The sequence below is a fragment of the Trichogramma pretiosum genome, unplaced genomic scaffold (assembly GCF_000599845.2).
Source record: "Trichogramma pretiosum strain Unisexual culture from Peru unplaced genomic scaffold, Tpre_2.0 scaffold13, whole genome shotgun sequence".
Lineage (NCBI taxonomy): Eukaryota > Metazoa > Arthropoda > Insecta > Hymenoptera > Trichogrammatidae > Trichogramma > Trichogramma pretiosum.
In genome coordinates this window covers 366,491-388,515 of record NW_019641606.1, presented here as the reverse complement: position 1 = coordinate 388,515, position 22,025 = coordinate 366,491, and the positions used below count along the sequence as shown (strand labels likewise).

The 22,025-nt window shown below is 37.4% G+C and overlaps 6 protein-coding genes across 10 annotated transcripts in view; 3 read left to right on the top strand and 3 right to left on the bottom strand.

Annotated features, from left to right (window-relative positions):
- The first annotated feature begins 5,956 nt into the window (after positions 1-5,956).
- On the top strand, positions 5,957-9,000 carry LOC106652024 (major royal jelly protein 1-like). Of its 2 annotated transcripts, none has more exons than XM_023458406.1 (4): positions 5,957-6,265; positions 7,047-7,605; positions 7,746-8,152; positions 8,219-9,000. In XM_023458406.1, exons 2-4 carry the CDS (start codon positions 7,060-7,062, stop codon positions 8,703-8,705), a joined length of 1,440 nt encoding a protein of 479 aa, XP_023314174.1. In that variant the 5' UTR covers positions 5,957-6,265; positions 7,047-7,059; the 3' UTR covers positions 8,706-9,000. The 2 variants fall into 2 exon arrangements, with proteins under 2 accessions (XP_023314174.1, XP_014226228.1); XM_014370742.2 differs by having other exon boundaries at positions 7,002-7,605.
- Positions 8,822-13,466, bottom strand: LOC106652044 (dynamin-binding protein-like). Of its 2 annotated transcripts, none has more exons than XM_014370780.2 (9): positions 13,089-13,466; positions 12,801-12,978; positions 12,618-12,736; positions 11,108-12,541; positions 10,883-11,032; positions 10,185-10,805; positions 9,926-10,108; positions 9,278-9,856; positions 8,822-9,202 (listed from the first exon to the last, which is right to left on the bottom strand). In XM_014370780.2, the coding sequence occupies exons 1-9, from the start codon at positions 13,176-13,178 to the stop codon at positions 9,014-9,016; spliced, it is 3,543 nt and encodes a 1,180-aa protein (XP_014226266.1). In that variant the 5' UTR covers positions 13,179-13,466; the 3' UTR covers positions 8,822-9,013. The 2 variants fall into 2 exon arrangements, with proteins under 2 accessions (XP_014226266.1, XP_014226267.1); XM_014370781.2 differs by having other exon boundaries at positions 9,037-9,202; positions 9,348-9,856.
- Positions 13,467-13,623: 157 nt separating this feature from the next.
- Positions 13,624-14,839, bottom strand: LOC106652069 (mitochondrial import inner membrane translocase subunit Tim29). Its single transcript, XM_014370812.2, has 3 exons — positions 14,592-14,839; positions 14,300-14,401; positions 13,624-14,230 (listed from the first exon to the last, which is right to left on the bottom strand). The coding sequence occupies exons 1-3, from the start codon at positions 14,773-14,775 to the stop codon at positions 13,812-13,814; spliced, it is 705 nt and encodes a 234-aa protein (XP_014226298.1). The 5' UTR covers positions 14,776-14,839; the 3' UTR covers positions 13,624-13,811.
- Positions 14,840-15,056: 217 nt separating this feature from the next.
- On the bottom strand, positions 15,057-18,304 carry LOC106652047 (1,4-alpha-glucan-branching enzyme). The gene is made up of 6 exons (XM_014370786.2): positions 17,852-18,304; positions 17,267-17,436; positions 16,960-17,204; positions 16,374-16,891; positions 15,563-16,301; positions 15,057-15,491 (listed from the first exon to the last, which is right to left on the bottom strand). Exons 1-6 carry the CDS (start codon positions 17,962-17,964, stop codon positions 15,195-15,197), a joined length of 2,082 nt encoding a protein of 693 aa, XP_014226272.1. The 5' UTR covers positions 17,965-18,304; the 3' UTR covers positions 15,057-15,194.
- A 174-nt stretch (positions 18,305-18,478) lies between these two features.
- On the top strand, positions 18,479-19,900 carry LOC106652064 (BLOC-1-related complex subunit 6). Its single transcript, XM_014370808.2, has 4 exons — positions 18,479-18,673; positions 18,743-19,261; positions 19,338-19,498; positions 19,571-19,900. Exons 1-4 carry the CDS (start codon positions 18,623-18,625, stop codon positions 19,620-19,622), a joined length of 783 nt encoding a protein of 260 aa, XP_014226294.1. The 5' UTR covers positions 18,479-18,622; the 3' UTR covers positions 19,623-19,900.
- A 311-nt stretch (positions 19,901-20,211) lies between these two features.
- LOC106652123 (slo-interacting protein 1) overlaps positions 20,212-22,025 on the top strand; it is a 112,956-nt gene continuing 111,142 nt past the window's right edge. For all 3 annotated transcript variants that reach the window (XM_014370915.2, XM_014370914.2, XM_014370913.2), the window contains exon 1: positions 20,212-20,847. In XM_014370915.2, coding sequence (XP_014226401.1) covers positions 20,800-20,847 — 48 coding nt within the window. In that variant the 5' untranslated portion in view covers positions 20,212-20,799. The remainder of the gene's footprint in view (positions 20,848-22,025) is intronic.

The window sequence follows — 22,025 nt, the reverse complement described above, 5'->3', positions numbered from 1 at the left end:
GAAAAACTAAATATAAAAAAACTAAATTATGAATTCTTAATGAAAATAGACGCTTGAGAAAACGTTTTAAATGATTAAGGGAAAAACTATAGATATTCGCTATATTATTTACATTAAGTAATGTATAAAAAAATTTATGAGAATCATACTTACTTATTATCATGGTGAATATATCATCGATAAAAATGATCTATATTCCATTCTTAAAAAGAGTATAAAAACGTAATATAGCGATAAAAGTTTCACGAACTGATAATGATTTTGTCAAAAAAAAAAAAAAAAAAAAATTATTTAAATAATAATAATAATAACAAACAATTTTTCTTACGCTCCGATCATCCTTCTTATAACTTAAACTTTTTCAATCGCATTGAATATTTTTGAGAATATAAAATATGACGCACTAATAGATAATATACTAATAACAAAACAAATCGTTGTCCTCGCAACATTTAACAATGGGAAAATAATAATATAAGTGATTAACACTTGAATTCGAAACTGAAGTGAAATAATACCACGGATGAACTTTTTTTAAATAACAATCTATATCTACTCACATAATTCTTTCTTTCAAAAGAAAGTTAACTCTAAAAACCCAGCAGGATTCAATGTCGATGCATAAGGATTGATACAAAGAAACAAGGAATTAAAATAGTACTCATTTCGAATATTTCTCAATTTAATTTATATTTTTATAAGTAACCTCGATAATTTCTGAGAAGAAAAAAAAAATTATTTACAAACTATCGATAAATTATGTTTACAAGCTACAAAGTTTGTACAAAGACGGTACCAATACAGCTTAAGTTTTAATTAGATTTGTGGATAGGAAAATTGTAAGAGAAGAGAAGATTAGCTAGATCAAAGAAACTAATTATTCTTGATTGAAATCTCTATATTCTTTTAAAGGGTTTATTATGGTGATGACTGAATATTCAAATGAATTATAATGTAATATTTCACCCACTAACTATATTCTTTGTTGCGCAAAAGTGAATGAAAAGTTCAATTGCATGTAATGTTTACTCAGGCGTGACAACAAATTAAACTGAAATCGATCGCTTGGAAACTGTAAGCGATCGCTAATTATTTTGCATAATCGATTTAATTCAGCGCGTAGTGAACTCGCATTTAGATGGATTATTTCACTAACTCTTTGCTAATCCTTTTTATCCGTGCAATTACACTGGGTTTTCTTACCGCGAATACTTTTTAAAGCCATTGATTAAATTCGAATCGTTAAGTGACTATAAAAGACTGCCATAAAGAAATCGATATAAGAAAGCTTTATCAAATTCTAAATATCTAAGGTAATGGTTACGAGCTAAAACTTGGGAGAGTATCTTTGAACCGCAGAATAAATATCGATCGACATCTTCGTCCCCAGAACACGTTTTCATTCTACCATCGATCATTTTTATGTTCTGTGCTCAAAAACTTCTTTGAATGCATAATATTGAAAACTTTCGAAGTAAAAATTTTCTACGAGGTCAAAGATAAAGAACTTATTCGAGTAACAATTTAATTAAAACTATTAGTGTTGGAGAAAAAAGTGGCGTAAAAAGATTCTCTTTATTAAAAAATAAAAACAACATGTTACAAGGCAAAATTATAACTAACCCAACTAACTCCCTCTCTCTCTAAGTGTTAGATATTACCCGCGGGTACTTTATCAGAACTAATTTTCTCGGGCTGCGCGCGCGTAATCAGTCGCGCCTCAATTTCAAAGTCACGCAAGAGAAAAAAACTTGTAACGAAAGCAAACAGCCAACATTCAACTTGATTTTTATGTAAATAACGCACATTTCGTAACCAGCACTTGCAAACACACAGCACTTTATTTTCACACCTGAAAAATTCACACATTGATATTTTTGGAAAAATTCTTTCGATCGTCATTGAGAATGGATCAATCGCTGTAACTTTTTTATTGAAATTGAACGCGTCACATTAAAAAAGCGAAATAACTGCCTGAAATTGTAGAGAATAATAAATTCAAAATAAAAAAAAGAATCTCGTTCAATTAATAAAAGGTTGCAGTGGACAAACTCAAAACTTAGGAAATATACTTGCGTAATGTTTTTAATTATTAAATTTTAGCGCATTCTCTTGAGGTCGGAGAAATTATTGAGTAAATTTTAAATAATTTTAATGGATGGTAAAAGTTTTAATTATTCCGAATAATTATAGATCCGTACAAATACATCGTACTTTCACTATTAGGACAAATACTTGTAAATGTTCATTTTGAATTGAAGAAAGTACAATTCCACTGCCAATCATTCAAATTTTCATCTTGATTTATTAAATTATTTTATCAAAAATCAAAACGATGTTAAATATCCCTGTAGAATGGATTATGGGTGAGATAGAATGAATTAACTAGCTTAAATATTGTATTTTCAAAAGAATAGGGTCGATTCCAGAACACTGCGTTGGCACAAATAATGAATAAAAAAGTTAGATCGTTTCATCAAGTATGCCGCTCGAGCTTTTCTATACGCATAGCCGTACATAAACGAATGTTAGAAGAGCTTATAATAAAAAAAAGTAAATAATACGGCGACGTTTTTCCAATAATAATGATTATTATATTCTCTAAGAGACAGGGTACACTATATTTAATTTAAATTTTCACGCTCGCATGATTTTCATTGTTAGTGATATGTAATACATATCGATATTTAACCTCAAGCTGTCAAACGTCTAGATAACGCGCCGCGCATGTAATAATATATGATGATAAAAATGCAGGGGGATAAAATGAAACGCGATGATGATGATGATGATAATGCGGACGATGAGCGAACGGGCTGTTCTGGAACTCTTACCTGTGGTAGCAAAACGCGAAGTTCAAAACTCATAGATAATATGATGAATATAGTCATATCTTCGATGTTATTAAAACAATAAAAATAGAATGAAAAATTAAATGTCCCATGATATTTTACGAACGTTTTGGAATCACAGACTCTTGAATAATACTTTATTGAGACTCGCCAGTAAATAATAAAGAAAAACAAACTAACAAAAAACAATTACAACTTCGCTAATTCAATTTTTCGTTGACTAGGAAAGAAATAATAGCCATCTCGGTAAGATCTTTTTAACATTTGATATATTTTTACTTTTTCTAAGGAGCTATTCTCAAACTCTGAAAAAGAAAACTATAAATATTTTGTTTATTCTCACCTTTTCGAAATGGGAAACAGACTGTCCAAACTCGAAGTGACGATGGTCTAAATTAGGAATCGCAAATGCACAAAAACACTTGAATAAAATAAAAAGAAGAAGAATTGTAATCTTTTAATAAAACACACACGTCACAACGACTTGTAAAAAAATTAAAAACTACATGTATAAATTCATAAAAAAAATAAAAATAAATAAACAAACAAACATGACCACTTTAAATGGACATTCTCCTTAGTATTCGTATAATCATTCGGTATAATTGAATCCTTGATGAGGTTTTCGTCGACGAAACGAATCGATGGACCGCGAGAGAGCGACGAACAAAGATATTGTAAAAAAGAATAAAAAAAAAATAATTCAGAATTTTGTGAGCAGATGTTGCGTACATTTTAAAAAAACTAATAAGTCTGAAAGTATTTAACTGTAGGCTGATCTTCTCGAGCGACGCTTAATACGCGACGCTCAAGGAGTATTTGGTTAGCTCAGAGGTTTGAAACTATCCATGACATTTGATGATGATATTGTTGAAATCACAAATTGTAGTAAAGAATCGTCGGAATTTGTATAGATGAATGACGACGGCATTTTTTTCTTCGATTTTCTCGATCGAGGAATGAGAGTTTGGTAAATATCGTTGAGTGACAGAGTGATTTGAACCTTGAGAAAAAATAATTATTAATTATATTGAAGCACGATGTCAAACTATAAAAGAACAAGATCATATTTACCAAAATAATGTTCCAGAGGCGAGAAAATAATATTGTTCGAGTATATTTAAAAAAAATAGGTGCATTATAGTTTTTAGTGTGGTAATTTTTACTTTTTAATGAGAAAATTTCGTTGGATTATTTTGAGATTCACATTTGTATTTACCAAACGAGATAATGTACAAATCAATGGAGTAAAAATATTTTATAGAAAAGAAAAATGAAGCTCAAACATTCAAAACACGATCATCTTATTGTATTACGTTGTTATAAACATAATGAAAAAAAAAAGATAGAGATAAAAATCTAGCCAACCAAAGAGTTCAAGTGAAAAAAATATACTAAGCGAAAGTAGTGCTAAACAATGCTCTCAGTTTCTAAAAAGATAAACAAAAAACAATGCATGGAAATAAATCTGTATCAGTATAAAAGTTTAATCGAAAATAAGAATTTTTCTTTTGATAATATATATAAAGTATATTATACGATACACAATAAGTTTATCCGAGAACGATGTGAAAATTTTATTATAGATCTTTGATTATAAAAAAGTGAGAACTTTTTGATTTTGTGACAAAATGTGTAATAATTTTGTTTATCGCATGAAAAAAATCAGTGAGCCATTAACAAAGGTTTTGCCGTTTTAATGAAATATATAAGCGATATACTTAATTTTTCGACAATAAATTTTTTTTCACATAAACAAACTAATTGATGATCAATCATTTCATTCAACTATGCATATTTTTTGGATGTATTTTATTTTTATATGCAAACATACGATTTTCTAAAAATGTCCTCGTCAATTATGGAAAAAATATATTGAAATATATAATTAATGATTAGAGTAATAGACTGTTTTATATGGAATTTAAAATTTTTGTGAACTTATAACGAAAATTTAATCGTAAAAAGTCTTTCATCTTAAAATATATTTTTATCTTAGCATACGATAATATATTTTGAAGTCTCAATTTTATTCACAATTTTCCGACAAGATTTCATGTTGAAAAATTATCATATAATAGTTGAAATAAAAAGAAAGAAAAGCTGAAAAACAGGGGAAAATCGTTTCCTAATCGAACACAAAGAATGAATGAGAAAATACGATTTCAACAAGATGCAGCATATTATATGATTTTTACAACACGTCAAAACGTTTATATTTTTTGTAATGAGTTATGAATTTGTGAATTTTATCTATGATGACTTATTTAAACGAGTATGATTTTTTGTTTTATGAACAAACAAAAAAAAATGTGCCCCCGAGCAAACGGGGACGTTTTTTTGAAATGACTGCGCTAGTCACGAAAAAAAAATATCTAAATACATGATTATTACCAAACCTGTATATTTTTACATATAGATATGAAAATGTAGTTATATTATAGTATAGCATGAAAATAATCTTAAGAATGATTATATTACGATAATGATAACAAATAAATATTATAACAATATTGTTTAAAATTATAATCTATGCAGAGAAATTATATACAGATACAATTATACAAGATACAATAAAACGTATATGTAGTAAATATAAACATTTACAAATTCGTTATTTAATATCCCTATGCAATTCGCCCAACACTCCTTTTACAAATATTTGCAGGCAATCGAAGTAGTTTAATAAAAATGCGTGCGAGTACGCTCGCACGTATATAGTTATATTGAAGCAGGAAATCGTTAAAATTTTTCGTGATGCAAGTGGATCGCGCATGTGTGTGTTTGTGCAGAGGTAGCCTAGCAGAAAATCCAGTGCGTGCAGTAACATTCACTTTTATAGAAAACTCCCTTCCCCTATTTGCCATTGCTGTTATAAGCCGCTGTCCGCCCGCCTTGATACGACGCACTCGCTCGCGTGTTCATGAGCTGTTTTTCAATAACGCATATAAAGAAATGCGATACGCCTACGTGCTGCTGCAGCAGCGAGCCTAGTTATAGACGGTCGAGGCGCAGTGCTCGACATTCTCAAATGTGAATCGTTCGCGAAAAAGACAACAAAAGAAAATAGAGAGAGGAGTTAACACTGTGCTGCGAGAGGGTCGTGTTTCAATTTTCACGATAACCCGACCCGTCCGATAATATGATTTGATTTTCTTCTTCTTCTTCTTCTTCTTTTTTTTTCTTACTTACAACGCGAGTACTTGATGAGATTAAGTTTAAAAGAAAAAAGAGGAAAAAATATATAAACTCGAGTGAAGTTGTTGTACGTGTTACACATTATTAACGTAAGGTCATTGCATCCTTGAGTGGCATCTCTCTCTCTCTCTCTCTCGCGTGCGCGAGTGGCTGCATCGTGTACATAATGACTCTCTCGGTGCATTAACGCTGATTGCGGATCGAAGAAAAGTAAGGTAAAAATGATTAATTATTTATGAGTGCGCAGCAGCGCGCGGGGGAAACTAGAAAAATATATCTTTCGACATCGATTATCATAATATGCTTATTACCGAAGAAATTACAGATCAATCGGATGCAGTGTTTGCTCAGCTTCTCGGCGATATAGCCATAAGAAAAATTTCATTCTAATATTAGCGTATAGTTTGCGCGCGCGCGAGTGCACGAGGGCCTGCACAGTGCAGCGCATCGCACTTCGTCGGTTTATTTTTATATACTTACTTTCACGAGTGGCAGCTGATTTACGGTCAAACGCAGTTAGTAAGATACAAATTAAGCAATTCTAATCTTTTTTTTATTGTTTTATGTAACAATTTATTCTTGGAATATTTTTTATCTTTGGCAAATAAAAATAAATATTAAGGTAAACAAACGTAACACACACTTGAGTTGTGCGACGAGCCGAACTCGAGCTTTTTTTTATGCAACATAACGAAAAAATTAAAGTAATATGAAAAATTGACAGGTAGAGTAGATAATATTCGGCAACAGTTGCTTGTTGTCTCTTTGTCAAGAAACTTTCGGATTTTTATTATTTCAATTGATAAAAGCACCAAATGTATTTGTTAAAGATGTGAAATTAATCTCCTCCGGGTTACGAACGAAAGTTTCCCGCTCGCGTCCCGACACAGTTCTTGTGTGACTTCGCGGGGGCATAGATAGTGACGTTTCTTTTACTTTTGTATTTTTAAGTTTCGAAATTCGAGCAAGATAAAATAATCCGTGCATTCGAGACAGCTGGACAAAAAAAATGGGATACGCAACGATGCTGCTTCTTCTGGCAGCGATCTTCAGCCTCGGTCACTGCTATCACTACGCACCGATCACGCCCAAATCGCCGGTATTCCCGTTCCGATCGCGAGAAGACATCGACTATCGTCACGATCATCATCATCATCGCGATCATCGTCGCCACGATAATTACTACGATGGAATCTCCACGGACGAGCATAAATTTCAAGCGGGTAGCGCGCCCTTCCCGCCGATGAGCCGCTTTCCTCGCCAGTACCGCCTCGAGACCGTCTTCCAGTGGTCCTACCTCGACTGGGTGCAGGGCGCGGTCGAGCGCACCGGCAAGAACTTCACCCTGGGCAATCCACTGACGCAGGACGTCGACATCGACTCGAGAGGTCGAGTCTTCGTCACGAGTCCGCAGTGGCTCGAGGGTACTCCGGTTACCCTGTCGCTCATCACGAATCAGAACGGCCTGGGCGGTCCCCTGCTCACGCCCTACCCGGACTGGACTTGGCACAAGGCGGGCGACTGCGACAGCATCGTTTCCGTTTACAGAGTCGCGGTGAGTGTCATTAGAAAAAAATAATGTACATAATAGGTGAAAGTGAAAGAAATTCGCGTATACGCAACTGTCGTATAATAAAAAATTATAACTCGACGGCAGCTCAGTACGATCTATATATCATTAAATAAATTATACAGATCGACGAATGCGATCGACTGTGGATGGTCGACACCGGCAGCGCAAGCGGCAAATCCGTCTGCCCATCAAAGATCTTGGCTTTCGACCTCAAAACCGATAAGCTGCTTCTCAAGTACATCATCCCCGAGCGTCAAACGGTGAACAACGAAGCATCTTACGTTAATCCTATTGTGGAGGTCGGTAAGACTTGCCAAGACACGTACCTCTACGTCGCGGATGTTCTCAAGCACGGAATTCTCGTCTATGATCTGAGATTGAATCGATCCTGGAGGCTGAATAATACCGTTAACAATGCATTTGGTAACGATCCCGAAGCAGGAAAAATTACGATCGAGGGAGAGAGCATTGATCTGACGGATGGTACCCTGGGTATGACTCTGACGCCGCGTGGATTATTCCCTAAGAGGTTGGTTAATTACGATAATGATTAATGATAATGATTGATCTCTTTAACTAATCCGTCACCCAACAGGTATCTGTACTTCAACTCTCTGGCGAGCTTCTATCAAAAAGTCCTCGAATCCGACTCGCTCAAGCGCAGCTTCGTCTACGAGCCCATAATGTATCAGTCACTCGCGAAACGCCAGAGCCAGGCCGGCGTCCAGGCCATCTCCAAGAACGGCATCATGTTCTTCCAGCTGGCCGAGTTCACCGCCCTGGCCTGCTGGAACGTGCGCCAGCCCTTCAAGCCCGAGAACGTCGTCGTCGTGGCGCGCAATCCCCGACTGCTGCAGTACATCAGTGGCATGAAGGTCCTGGTCAATGCGGAGGGTACCGAGGAGCTGTGGTTCAATACCAATAGGCTGCAGAAGACCATCAACAATTCGAGAAAGATCAACGAGATCAATTTCAGGCTGATCAGAGGAAGCGTCGATGATTTGGTGGAGGGCACCAAGTGTCAGCAGAACGACGCGAGCGGTGCCGAGTTCCGCGTGGAGGACGGATGGCAACGAATTTAGAAATCGAATTTTGTAAAGGATTTTTTTACTTTCACTGTAAATAAATCAATTAGACTTGAAAAAACACAATTTAAAACTCCATTTCATTTAGTTTCAAATTAAATGTACCGACTCGATTTATAAAATATCTCGTTTATTATAATCTGTATTTATAAATCTTTTCTTTTTTGTATATTGCAGTGCACGTTTCGTCTGTATAAAGTAAAATAAAAAACAATAAATATAATAAAAATATTTTACACGAATAAATTTTTACAATTAAAAACAAGAAGCACATTAAAGCTCAAGCTAATAAGACACTTTTTTCATTAAAATTCTTTCTTCCCGACGTAATTGTGAGGAACGTATCCTTTGTTTCCCTGGCGATCCTCGACCAGCCACCACTGATCGTTGTTTTTGTGATCGTGCTTCTTTATCACTTTCAGCGCTTGACCCTCGGTAATAGAGAGGGTTCCCTGAAGATTTGGATTATTAAAGTCATAAAGCGCGTAAACAAACTGTAAACAAAAAATTGAATTTTAAAGAACAATTTCTGGTTATTGCGTAATGTATAAACAGTTATTTCAGCTTACTTCATTAGAAATATTCTGATAAATATTCTCACTTTCAGCCTCAACAAAATTATCATCTAAATTAAGGTACCTGGAAACACTATAGTTCGATTTCTTTTCCGGAGAATCTAGCGACATTAAGTAAATCGAATCTTTGTCCTTCTCCGAGGATACCGGAGATACCGCGCAATTATTAGTATTTTCTTCCTTGAAATTTGCCACCTCCTCGCTGATTTTCAGATACTGATAGTCTACGAATCCTTTACTCGCGCCGTTATCGACGAACCACTTCGACGTGTTGCCCATTGGATCCTGAGTCTTTATCACTCCGACCAGGGTACCTCTGGTTACGGACAAATCGTGCGACGTGGCGCCGTTGACGGATTGAGTCACGACGTAGACTTTGTTCGGAGGATATTTTTGCCTGACGGCCTCCTTGTCCATCGGGGATTGCATGCAGCACAGGCTGTCTCTGTTTTCGATTTCACCGAGTCGAGCATTGGTACCTCCGTAGCATAGTCGATTAATTTGATTGTACAATAAAGTGTGATACACGAAGAAATTTTCTTGAATGTTTTCTTCTAAAACTGGAGAAGTCGCCTGAAAAGTCGATAAAAACATCATCATCAAATCGATATCAGTGTGAAACAGATAAAATGTTTTTATTACCTCCATGACAACTAAGTAATTTTTCATTATTTTGGCATTATAAACTTTGAAGGCATAAGCAAATGCGTGTATGCACTTGTTAAGAATCACAGTAGAGTATTTAATAAATATAGGAAGCTCTTCTAACAATTGTTGATTTAATGCCTCAAAATTACTTTTAGCATTCATAAGATCTTCTGTCATCTGAAATCGGTTTAAATCGAATAAATATTTTGTCGTTCGAAACCAATGAAACGAGAAATAAAAATGTTATACTTACACTTCCTCTTTCTTTGGTTTTTTCACTCCTCGATATCTCAGTGTCATAATCGAGCATTTTGTCGTGCCTCTTTTGGATCAATAATTCAGGACCAGACAGAAGGGGTATCAGATTATTCAGTGGAAGTATAACCCGCTGTTCAACTGATTTTTTAAAGTCTGGTAGATAATTGGATCTCGTAATGTTTCCAACTTCGAGAAGTTGCAAAATTTCGTTGCAGCAAGAGCCCGTGAAGTACTGATGCAATTGTTCGACAAGTACATTACTACAGAAACTTTCGTTATCCAAATTTGAAATGCAAAGCTCGACGTCTTTGAGTAGTTGTTTCGTGTTTTTCTCTAACGACATAAAGTCCTTAACCAAATCTTCGAATTCGGAATCTGCTTGTAAATTGGTCAAACCAAGGGTAGCTGATAATTTTGCGCCTAATCTCGAAGATTTTTTCGACAAAGTATGCATATTAAGATTCGCCATTCTGCCGATTATGGTACTGTTGGAATTTAAATATTTGGAAGATATTTCTCTTTTCCTTTTGTATTCATTAATATGTGTAGCAACAGCTGTCATGGCAGTTGCTGCTTCTTGAATCGTTGGTTTATCAGGATGATGATCATCTGTGCACTGATTTTATTTTCATGTTCAATTAATCAAAATTAATTAATATAATAAGGAAAAATTCTAAAAATAAATTAAAATACCTTGAACAGTTCATTTAAAATTAATGGATACTTCAGAACTCTTTGGACTGGTTTGATTAAAATTGAATTTACATCAAAGCATATTATTTGCATTTTTAATGTTTCAACCGCTTTGTCAAAAATCCTCATAATGTCTTTGTTTTCTTCATACTAAAATGAAAAGCGAATTAAATTCATTGAGCATATATAAAATAAGTGAATAAAAAATGACGATTAGAATCATACTTTTTGCAGTAGCACCAATGCTGATTCGTAATTGTTACAATATTTTCCATACACAGTTTTCATTTTTTCAGCAATGTTTAGAAAACTTTCTCCGATAGTTTGTTTATATTCATCTTTGACATTTAATGCTACTTGTAATGAATTTAACAATTCTTCCGAAACCTGAATAATTTCATTGATATTCCCAAATAAAGTCATTACATCAATACCTCTTGACTCTAGGAATGAAGGTCTGTGCAAATTAAATGTTTCAAAAGTTATTTTCATATCCCTAAGAAAATCTTTTTCTGTAATAAATAATTCTGAAATAACATGTTTTCTTTGGTCTTCTCTTTTTTTGTCTATAGATTCACAATTTTTTTTATCTATCGAATCTAATGATTGATTGCTAGAGGTTTTTAATGGTGATCTGCCTGGAGAAGGGGCAGGAGGTGCTGGCCGATGAGGTTCAGACAAACTTTGGATTTCATGTCTCACTTTATCAGAGTTAGGATCATCTTTGTTTCTGATTACAACAAAATCTTCCAGAGTGCTATTGTGTTCTTCATTATCTAAGTTTTCACAAACTGTTAAATAACTCCTAGGACATAATCCTGTTTGTTGAGCATTATTTTTTACAGTGACCCAATCAGCATTAACCATTTCAACAACAGTCAAAATTTCCCCTTCAGATACACTCAAATCTCCATCCATTTGAGCATCAAACTTGAATTCAACTTTTACAAAATCATTAGGCTTAAGAAAATCTTGGATTTGATTACTTTCTTCATTTGATATTTCATTAGATTCTTCATTTGATTTTTCAGTTTGCGAATCAACACAGTCTATGATAATGTTAACATAAGACACAGGAAAAATTCCCCTTACATTATCTATTTCACCTTCTGTCCAATGATTATCCACATGCTTAATTAATTTTACTTCTTGTCCTGCTTCAAAACTTAGTTCATTTGGAAATTGAGCTACAAATGGAAATAATGTAATAGCATGAGGTTCTGAACTAGATTGATGAGGCACATTATTACAATAATCATCATATTTTGGTTTAGAATCTGGGAATAATTCATCATAACTAATAGGTGCATCATCGCAAACATCTTGACTGATGGTATTCATATTATCTTCCTTAAAATTATCCAAGTAGTTAGCAGTAATTGGAGAAATTGAATGAGTATTAAAATTATTATAATCTAAATTTGCATCTATTTGGTCATCATTTTCATCATCTAAGTAAGTAATAAAACTTTCTGGAAAAATTCCAACTCTACCATAATCTGTACGACCCCTGCACCAGCCATCATCAAGAACTTCTGTTACAATCACTATATCTCCTTCAACTAACTTTAATTCTTCATCGAGTTGTGGTTCAAGATTTGCTTTAACTCTAGCTTTTTTTACAAAATTTTTCTTTTTGAGAGTTTCTTTGTTTAACCGCTGAAAATTTATAGCATAGTGGACATTAGAACACTGATGTAATTGAAAGAAGTTACAATATTACAAATATTATTACTTGAATAACATTAAAATCTAGCTGCCACACATGATTAGCTGGAAACATTCCTTTTCTTGGTCCAATGCATCCAGAAAACCAGCCATGCGGAGCTTTTGTATTGCCTACTATAATTTCTCCTGTAAAACAATGAACTTGAGTATACAAGTTTTCATAAAAAAATTGCAGTGCAGCAATTTGTACCTGGAGCAAATGATAAATCTCCCGGCTGTTTACTATAAAATGGAGCAATAGTGACAAATATTGTTTCGTCATCGTTTGTGGCAGGTAATTCAACTTTCATCAAGTTACTGGAAGGAAATTTGCCAAATTTGTTATTGGACTGTCCCGAACACCAATGTTTATCTTCAATTTTATAAATCTGTAAAATAAAAGAGCACATACCAAGTTCAGTCGAAAATGGAAAAATTGACAAATTGCTCAATACAAAATTGACATTTTAAAACTAATTAAAAACATTATGTACCCTACCAAAAAGTATTCTCCTTTATTCAGACTCAACTCTCCTTCTTGCACTGTGATAAAGTCACGCAGTACGACCGTAAACGTTCCGGGCTCCATTTTTGTTGCAAAATTTCATGAAAACTCACAGTACCGAGCGACAAAACGTAATTACAATTACGTCAATTCGATCATAACAAGGCACACCTGTAAGATTTTAGTTTGATAACAAACTCGAAACATAATTCCGTAGCGTCGTAGGGGCTCTGCACTTAACGTAAAACTCGATAAGTATCATCGAAACAAGTATGGCGCTTCATAACTATACTAATTGATTGGAATGTATTTTAACTATGACAACATTTGGTTGATAAGTACGAGAAAATGCTGCCCGAGCATTGTCGCACTTTTGACGTATGCATATGTCTAATGTCATTCGTGCGGTATTCGTTTGGGTTTTTCGTCGTAGCTGGCGAGATGGCGCTGCTGCGATTTTTCACTGTGCTGTTCATTTGAGATAGATTCAATCATAAAATTTAGCCAATTATTCAAATACAGTGGGGTCTTTAAAATTAAATAATTTTATTGTTTTTTGATGTTTTTGTATGTATGTACAATCATAATTGACTATCCAGCTGCACTTCATAAACGTTCTACATAACAACAAATTTGTTTCTATAATTACAAGTGATTTAGGACATTAAAGATATGAAGTAACAATAATAACAATCTAAACTTTATTATACAAATTGATTACTCTTTCTCTTCTTCTTTTTCATTCTTTTGTGGTAGTTCTTGAGGTAAATTATCATTGTTTATGTCATAATCTATCATGCTATTCTCTAAAACCCACCAGTAATCAAGGAAGCCAATGTCAATAATCCTTTTATGAAAGTCTAACAAACCTGGCTGCAAAGCATCACACTGAGCTTTGTACACTGCTACCCTCTGATCGTAATTATCTAACCAAAGCAACGAAAAGAATATACAATTCAATACTCGTATCGTTCCTTCATTTTCAGATTGATGCAGCCATTTGACATAGTAGACGCTCGATGGATTTCTCAAGGGTTCTCCAAGTGAAAGAAGTTTTTCTTCAGAGCGAACAAGCTGCTCTTTGAAACATCTCTCATCAGGATTGTGTTGCGCACAGTATGTCAGACTAGTTCCAACTGAAATAAGACAAGTCATTAAGTACAGAGATAGCTAAGTCATCAATAAATTCTTAAAAAATTACTTACCAGTAAGATATGTTAGTAATTTAAGAGGTTTTTCTTTGCATTCAGTATAAACATCTATTGCAACATCTTTGTAGTCCCTATAAACGTTTTTCCAAAATTTAACTGAAACAAAATGTTGCAAGTGTCACTCAAAACAATTATTCACATTGTACCAAAACACGTCAAATCAAAGATTCTTTTATGACATTGTTTACACATGGCAAGTGTCAAAACTAAACACTTGGATCATGACTTTTTACCATCAAAATCTGTCGAATATTCATCATAAAATTAAAAAAAAATTCATGTTTACCTATTCTTTTCATGCCTTTCAGTTCCTCCTCCTCGACTTTAGGCACTGCAGCAGCATCCGCAACTTTGGGAGTCGCATCCACCACTTTGGTTGTGTATTGCTTTAATGCATCTCGGAGATGCGTGTACTTTGGTTTCTCGACAGTCCTCACGAGCGTCAATAGTCTTTTATTTAAAAAATTCATATTTATTTACATCTAGTCGCGATGAAAATACACGGCACGTTGCGTAGAGCATCTGCACCGTGGCAAACACATGCATAATCTGTCGAGACACTAACCCCGCGTCGTCTGCTAAGCGAGTTCAAAAAGCGGGTTATTTAAATGTGTGACATGACCGGTGTACGTTGACCCACTTATTATTTCGATACGGTATCATATTTCAATTTTAAAGGAAATAGAAAATCGAATAATTGTTTGTTAAAATTTATATAAAATTAAAATAAAACGACAATAACGTTCGTACATTTGGCGAAGTAACAAAACATACATTTTTATTAAAATTTCGATTTTTTTCTTACACAAAACAGCATGTATGCAGATGTTTACATCAATATCAAAACATTACATTTGCATATTACTTTGTGCTCTCGACGTGCCTCGTTTCAGGCACACAACGCGTAAATAATAGCAGTGCGACTGGGCACGTAGACCTGCATACTGTGATCTCGGCCGGCGAACGGTTCGGGCCGGGTGAAGTGTCGCACGCTCGAGTCGACGCGTTGCTCGCCTCCAAATTGATGATCGTCGCTGCTCAGCACGGCCGAGTAGGTTCCAGGCGTGTGCACGCCCAGGGGATAGTCGGCGAACGACTTGGTGGCGTGAAAGTTGAAGGCGAACACGAGGCCGGCGCGCTCGAAGACGATCACCTTGTCGTCCTCGTGCTTCCACGACACGTAAGCCTGAATATGATGAATAAATATAGTAATTATTCAGGATTTTTCAAAAACTTGGAACCTTTTACGATACTTACGGGATCGCTACTCAACCATCCGTAGTTGCTCTCGAGCCTATTCACCGCTGCGTCCCAATTAGCCATGAATTTATACTTGAGCAGCTCGTCGTCCAGGAGATTCCATTGCCTCCTGGCGTACTTGTAACTCTCGTTGTTACCGGCTCGTGGAAAGTCCAGCCACTCGGGATGTCCGAATTCGTTGCCCATAAAATTCAAGTATCCCTCGCCGCCCAGCGCGTGAGTTATCAGGGTGATCATGTTCTTGAGGGCGATTCCCCGATTTATGACCGGATTCGGTGGACTCATCACGCTCATCGAGGTGTACATGTCCTTGTCCATCAGCCAGAAGGCCAGGGTCTTGTCGCCCACCAGGGCCTGATCGTGCGACTCCGCGTATGCCACCGTCTTCTCCATCCATCTGCGATTGGTCAGGGTCCAGACGATGTCGCCCATCTGCCAGTCCTCGTCCTTCACCTCTTTGAGCAGTTTGATCCACTTGTCGGGTATGGCCATGGCCAGACGATAATCGAAACCGACGCCGCCCTCGTCCACCGGACGGCAGATTCCGGGCATACCGCTGACGTCCTCGGCTATGGTGATCACTTGCGGGTAGAACTCGCGAAGCGTGTAATTGGCGAGCATCATGTAACCGATGCCCTCGGTATCTACGTTCAAGCCGAAGTAGTCGTCGTACGAGCCGCCGAAGGCTTGGCCCAGTCCTCGAGAGTGGTAGAGCATCGAGGTCACGCCGTCGAATCTGCAAATAATAAAAAAGAAAACACGATGTAAACAGCGAAGCCTTTGATTTGTAATTTTTTTCGTATAATACCTGTAACCGTCGAAACCGTACTCCTCGATGTACCATCTTAGATTGGACAGTAAAAAACGCAGCACCTCGTAATCGCCGTAATTGAACAGCCTGCTGTCCCACAACGGATGCTGTCCCCTCTTGCCCGAATGGAAGTAACAAGCGTCCGTGCCGTCGAACATATTCAGACCGTCGAGGGTGTTCTTCGAGGCGTGCGAGTGCACCACGTCCAGCATCACGTAGAGACCGTTGGCGTGGGCCGTGTCGACGAGCTCCTTGAGCTCCTCGGGCGTGCCGTAACGCGACGAGGCGGCGAAGAACGAGGTCACCTGATAGCCGAACGAGCCGTAGTAGGCGTGCTCCATGATGCCCATCAGCTGGATGGCGTTGTAGCCTTGCTTCACGATGCGCGGGATGACGTCGCGCGAGAATTCCAAGTAGGTGCCGACTCGCTCCTCTTGGGTGGCGATGCCCACGTGACACTCGTAGATGCGCAGGCTACGGGGTCTGGCCGGTCTCGGATGTTTCATCACGTATTTCTAAGTACGCGACAGATGCGTTACTTTAAATGTGTTAAAAAAAAACAATTAACCATTTGTAAACGAACATTTTCCGGATGCCAGATTCTCTGACGGTAATTGAAACCATCCGTGGAGGGATTGTTCGGAGGCACGACGTAAGTCGCCCACGGGCTGAGCCTCTCGATGTAATTCCCATCCGGGCCCTCGATGATCAGCTTGATCTCGGACAGGTGTTTGACTTTGCACGAGCCATCGCTTTCCGGCGGTATGTGAAGCTCCCATTTACCGAACTCCAATTTGGAGAACGGATGCGAGTTTCTGTTCCAATGATCTACGTAGGAAATTTTTTTTGTTAATTCTTGAGATAATTAAAATTGTTTACTTTAAACTCACTGAAATCTCCTGTGAGAAAGACCTGTTTAGCGGCTGGTACCCACTCTTTCACGGTAACTGAATTATCGGCATTCACGTGGACGCCGAATTTGTTGTAAGATTTCGTGAAAGCGTCCAATGTTTTCTCTCCGCATTTTATTTTATCGATATAATCCAAGTACAGAGCATATCTGTGATTTAAAATATAGTTTCCGTCATTGCATAGTACCAAAATAATGTTACCGATGATGATAAAAATTTCAAAAGTTCCATGATAGCTTATCAAAAGTACCGAGTAAAATATTGAGTGATATAGTCTGGTCAATATAAATGTAGCATTAAGTAAGTACACGTGATAGCATTGTAATCTCGAAATTATTAATCTCACAGAAAAAACTTGTGTAGACAAAACAATAAGTGAAAAGTGTCAAACGATTTCATTTTCAGAAGATCCAATCTTCATTATTCTTCAGAAAATTTGAATATTTTCTTGAAAAAGTTGTAAAAATTTATCTCATAAGATATCAACCACCTAATTTGTTTCATCAATATGATTCTGAGAGCTTGCAACAAAAAATTAGAACGCACCAATTGAAATCTACTTACCTCTTTTTTATTTCATTCTCGTACGGCTTCAAGTACGGATCTCTGTTCAGGAGATCGTGTAATTGCGGAACAACGACTTGCGCGGGATCCAGTGCCGACCACTTTCCACCCATCGTCGATCGATTTCACGCTCGTTGGCTCGCAAGCCCTATTCGAACGGGGAAATTTAAAACACGACGATCGCGAAGTTATATCAACAAGTTTTTGGCTTCGTACGCGCACCTATCTCAGCCGCCGCTCGCCGAGCGAATGACAACTCAAGGTTATTATCATGCAGATTTAAGGGCCGCTTCATAACGGTGCTGTGCAATTATTTTATACGCACTGTGCAACTGAATCGAGCTGTCACTGCCCACACGGATTCGTAATTTGACATTTGGATTTAATTGATGACGGCGAGAACGACGATCGACGTAATTCGAGATCATCGAGACCTTGCGCGCACACCTTTCCGGCTCGTGTGTTCTCGATACTGCGATTGCAGCCATGCACGACACTTCGTTCGGCTGAAAATATAAATAGAGAAAACGATAGGCATGAATTTCAGTTTTTCTGCAATACGAATCGGTTCGGTACTCCGCTACGCGTGGAGGAGAGCTCAGCAGTCGACTCCGTATTTCATGTGCGGCAGACACATGACGTATTCTGCGTTTTCTTTACAAAATAGATAATGACAGGAGGAGAGCTGTCTTGTCCGAATCATTGATCTCGAAGTGGTGTTTTATGATTGAACTTCTTGCGTGCAATTGATATAAATTAATCGTAATAATCATGAGTGATAAAGAAAAAGTTCCCGAAAAGGGCGTCTACGAAGATGAGAAAGTAAGGTTAACGTATGGATATTTTAGCGGCGTATTTGTGCAAATTTTTAAAATCAAGCTCTATTTTCAGTTGCAGGAAATGACTGCTTCTTACTCCGAGATATCTTTTGATTCTCAATCGTCGTCGTCGTCTCCCGACGTTGATGTCAACTCTCTGATACATTCCTCAGAGATGAATAAATATTCCCCAAACGATACTATCAAGTCTGGTATTGTTGGTAACAGACCCGATTGTTTGAATTTAAGTCGCAAGAACGAACAGACAACGGATTCAAAGTTTGCTAACTACCAGAAGTCGCTTGATTATTTACAATCCGAAGGTACTGTGACAAAGGAAGGTGATATGGTGAGTTTTGTAGCAGGGGATTTGGAGAATAAAATAAAACTATCAAGTCCTGTGACTAGAAAAGGAGATTCTATGATGTCTCTTGAACCAAGAAATGCGGTATCTTATTTGTATAGACAAGCTTTAACACCACAGCTACCCTGTTCAGATCATAACATCTTGAATGAACTTGAAAATGAGGCTAGAAAAGTTGCAACATCTGTTGATTCTATAACTGAAAACTTGGCAGCAATACTACACAGTGTAAGCAAAAAAAAGTTCTACGTATTTACTGAAAAATTTTTATGAGAGTAAATAAAATATACTCAATTTTTCTCAGGCATCTGCACTTACAGTTGGTTGTTTGGAAACTTACAGAGATGCCGTTTGTAAGACCTGTGATTCTGTAGATTTCAATATCAAAGCAATGTATCAGTTAATGGCTAAGACTGAAGAGCTTTCCAAGTCAATGGCAGGAATTTATAAAATGTCTGAAAGAATGTAAGTGTAACAGACATACTAACTAAAATAACTTTATTTTTCTCACATTGATTGATCATTTTTCCTTTACAGAAAAGAAATGAGAAAAATGCTTGATCTTTTTGAAAGCACGCTCAATGTTTAGTGAGCAAATCCAATTTTGGAGAAGCCTTTAAAGAAGTGCAATATTGATACAAAAAAATCAAAACTCCATAATTTTTATACAAAAAAAATCTAGTCATGTACATACATATCTTATTATTAAGCTTATGCTCGTATCCTATAAATATTAGAAAGATTTTTATAAATGTAAAAAAAAAAAGATATGAATTTAATTTTGCTTATTGTTAAAAATGTACTTTCAAACTCACACGATTGAAATATATGCAAGTCGAACACCGAAACCAGTTTGTCTTTGTTCGTTAATCTTACTCCGGATTTTCGGAGTTTCACAATGCCACATCCACCCATAAAGGCGCGCGTGCATCCTTGAAACCCCTTATTTCGCCGCACTCTCGAATATCACTCGGCCGGTTTTTGTTCTTTCGCTAAATGACGAGTCGATGCTCAACTCGCCCACAGGTGGCAGCACTCGGCGCATAATCCGCGAGGCCCAAGCGCGATTTCTGCGCACTGAATTTCAAAGCGCGTATTCGAACGTGCATCGCGCGGTGTGCGGCAACTGTCGCCGCGCCGTGCCGGGCCGACGATCTCTTCTCGCGGCGGGCGGCAGCAGTGCCGCAGTCGTTGCTCGACCGCCGAGCCTGCGCGTATGTATGTATATGTGGATGAATTTCAACATAAGAAAACGGATGGTGTTTGTGTTCTCTGACGAATAAATCGGAGCTTGTTTTGTATACAAAAAAAATTAATGATAACCGGCACATCGCGTCGCCTATGAAAAATTGAATAACCGACGACTTAATCGTGCGCATGAACTATCGTTCGTCGTTAATTTAAAAAACAGGTGAAGATCGCGGGTAAAAACAAAGTATTCAGTGTTTGTTTTGATCTCCGATCTGTTTATGTTTTGATCTGTGTTTGTTTCTTTAATGAGCAAAAGAATAAAAAATAATATGTGCGTGAAGATTTCATTAGTTTGAAATAAAAACCTCTTCTACTGCGTTCGATCGCTGCACCGACGAGATCCATCCAACGGTCGCATTATGCGCCGATGATCTCCGGCCGTGAATCGATCGACGAGCCGCTCGTTCGTGCACGGGCTGCAGCAGCACAGGGTGCAACAACTGTGCAGGTACCCACGGCAACTTTTTCACACTTCTTTGCATCGCTGACGAAGTAGCATACATCGGATATATTGGATGAAACCAGTCATCGGAATCAACGAGATGGACTTCGTCATACTGAAGGTAAGGGGACAATAGCCTCCTTTATGATTTTTAAGGACACAGTGTCGAGTCATCGATCTCTCTCATTTCTCATTCTTATTCTCGAATCTCGAAGAGTCGATTAAAAAGGAGCGACAGAAAATAAAATCGCTCGCACTACGCGCGCCCACCGCCGCAAATTCAATCCTCTTTATAATATATCCTACGCGCGTTTCTCTCTCTCTCCTCGCTCGAGGTTTCGGTGGGTGGCCGCAAAATTCTCGGCGCGATTATAGTTTCTCCGGGCGCGCATAAACGCACGACATAATTCAGCCATCTGCATCCGTGCGGTTTCTGACGCAGCCTGCGCGCCTGCCGCTCTTGGAGTTCAATGCACGACGGAGGCAGAGCTACGCAGCAGAGCAGCAACAGCACCACTACGGCCGCTGCTGCAGTAGTTTGCGCTGCGTCGTCGTCATCATCATCATCGTCATCATCTCTCATGCACACACACACACACACACACACACGTTCTATTCGGCTTGTTTGGCGTTTGCATATATCGAAATAAATAATTGCTCGATTCGCATTATATTACAGTCCCATACGACGGAAATCTCCTTTGTGTTTCGTAGGTGCGTAGGAGTGCATACACGAGCGTGGATTTTATTTTCGTATTTATTATCGTCCCAATGAGTGCTCCTTCACGCGTCATATATTATGCGCTGCGATTTATCATTATAATTCGTAGCGGCGGCGGCTTCCTCGACTCGTTGACTTTGATGGTTGGCGCGCGCGTTATAACATTTGCATGCGAATATCAATTATAGAGAACAAAAAAATAAATAACTAAAGAAAAAGAAAAGAAAGAAACGGAGAGACACGCACGCGGATCGTGCATGTATGCGCTGACAAGGCCTCGGACGCATCGTGAATTTTTATCATTATATTATGGCATTTGTAGAAGGCGACAGTCGCACTATACCAGGATGACTCGAGTTGCAATTCCACTTCTCGGAAGGTCAAACATTTGTCTTTTGCGACGTGCGAATTATGAAATTTCGACCTTTGTAATATTATAAATACAGCGTTCGCCTATACGACGCAAATAAATATTACATATTTTTCCTACGAATTCGTGTCCAGAAGTGCAACAGAATTTCGGCAGTTCCGATATACTATATGTATACTCCGAAACGAGCTTACACATTAAACATGAA

Coding starts and splice junctions, on each gene's coding strand:
- LOC106652069 (XM_014370812.2), bottom strand. CDS start 14,775: ATGAATTTTTTAAATAAAAGACTATTGACGCTCGTGAGGACTGTCGAG. Junction 14,402..14,591: donor GAAAGGCATGAAAAGAATAG/GTAAACATGAAT, acceptor ATTTTGTTTCAG/TTAAATTTTGGAAAAACGTT. Junction 14,231..14,299: donor ATTACTAACATATCTTACTG/GTAAGTAATTTT, acceptor GTCTTATTTCAG/TTGGAACTAGTCTGACATAC.
- LOC106652044 (XM_014370780.2), bottom strand. CDS start 13,178: ATGGAGCCCGGAACGTTTACGGTCGTACTGCGTGACTTTATCACAGTG. Junction 12,542..12,617: donor TAGATTTTAATGTTATTCAA/GTAATAATATTT, acceptor ATAAATTTTCAG/CGGTTAAACAAAGAAACTCT. Junction 10,109..10,184: donor AAACCAAAGAAAGAGGAAGT/GTAAGTATAACA, acceptor AACCGATTTCAG/ATGACAGAAGATCTTATGAA.
- LOC106652024 (XM_023458406.1), top strand. CDS start 7,060: ATGGGATACGCAACGATGCTGCTTCTTCTGGCAGCGATCTTCAGCCTC. Junction 7,606..7,745: donor TTTCCGTTTACAGAGTCGCG/GTGAGTGTCATT, acceptor TAAATTATACAG/ATCGACGAATGCGATCGACT. Junction 8,153..8,218: donor CGTGGATTATTCCCTAAGAG/GTTGGTTAATTA, acceptor GTCACCCAACAG/GTATCTGTACTTCAACTCTC.
- LOC106652047 (XM_014370786.2), bottom strand. CDS start 17,964: ATGGGTGGAAAGTGGTCGGCACTGGATCCCGCGCAAGTCGTTGTTCCG. Junction 17,205..17,266: donor CTTTCTCACAGGAGATTTCA/GTGAGTTTAAAG, acceptor TTTCCTACGTAG/ATCATTGGAACAGAAACTCG. Junction 16,892..16,959: donor GAATCTGGCATCCGGAAAAT/GTTCGTTTACAA, acceptor TCGCGTACTTAG/AAATACGTGATGAAACATCC.
- LOC106652064 (XM_014370808.2), top strand. CDS start 18,623: ATGAGTGATAAAGAAAAAGTTCCCGAAAAGGGCGTCTACGAAGATGAG. Junction 18,674..18,742: donor GCGTCTACGAAGATGAGAAA/GTAAGGTTAACG, acceptor CTCTATTTTCAG/TTGCAGGAAATGACTGCTTC. Junction 19,262..19,337: donor TGGCAGCAATACTACACAGT/GTAAGCAAAAAA, acceptor AATTTTTCTCAG/GCATCTGCACTTACAGTTGG.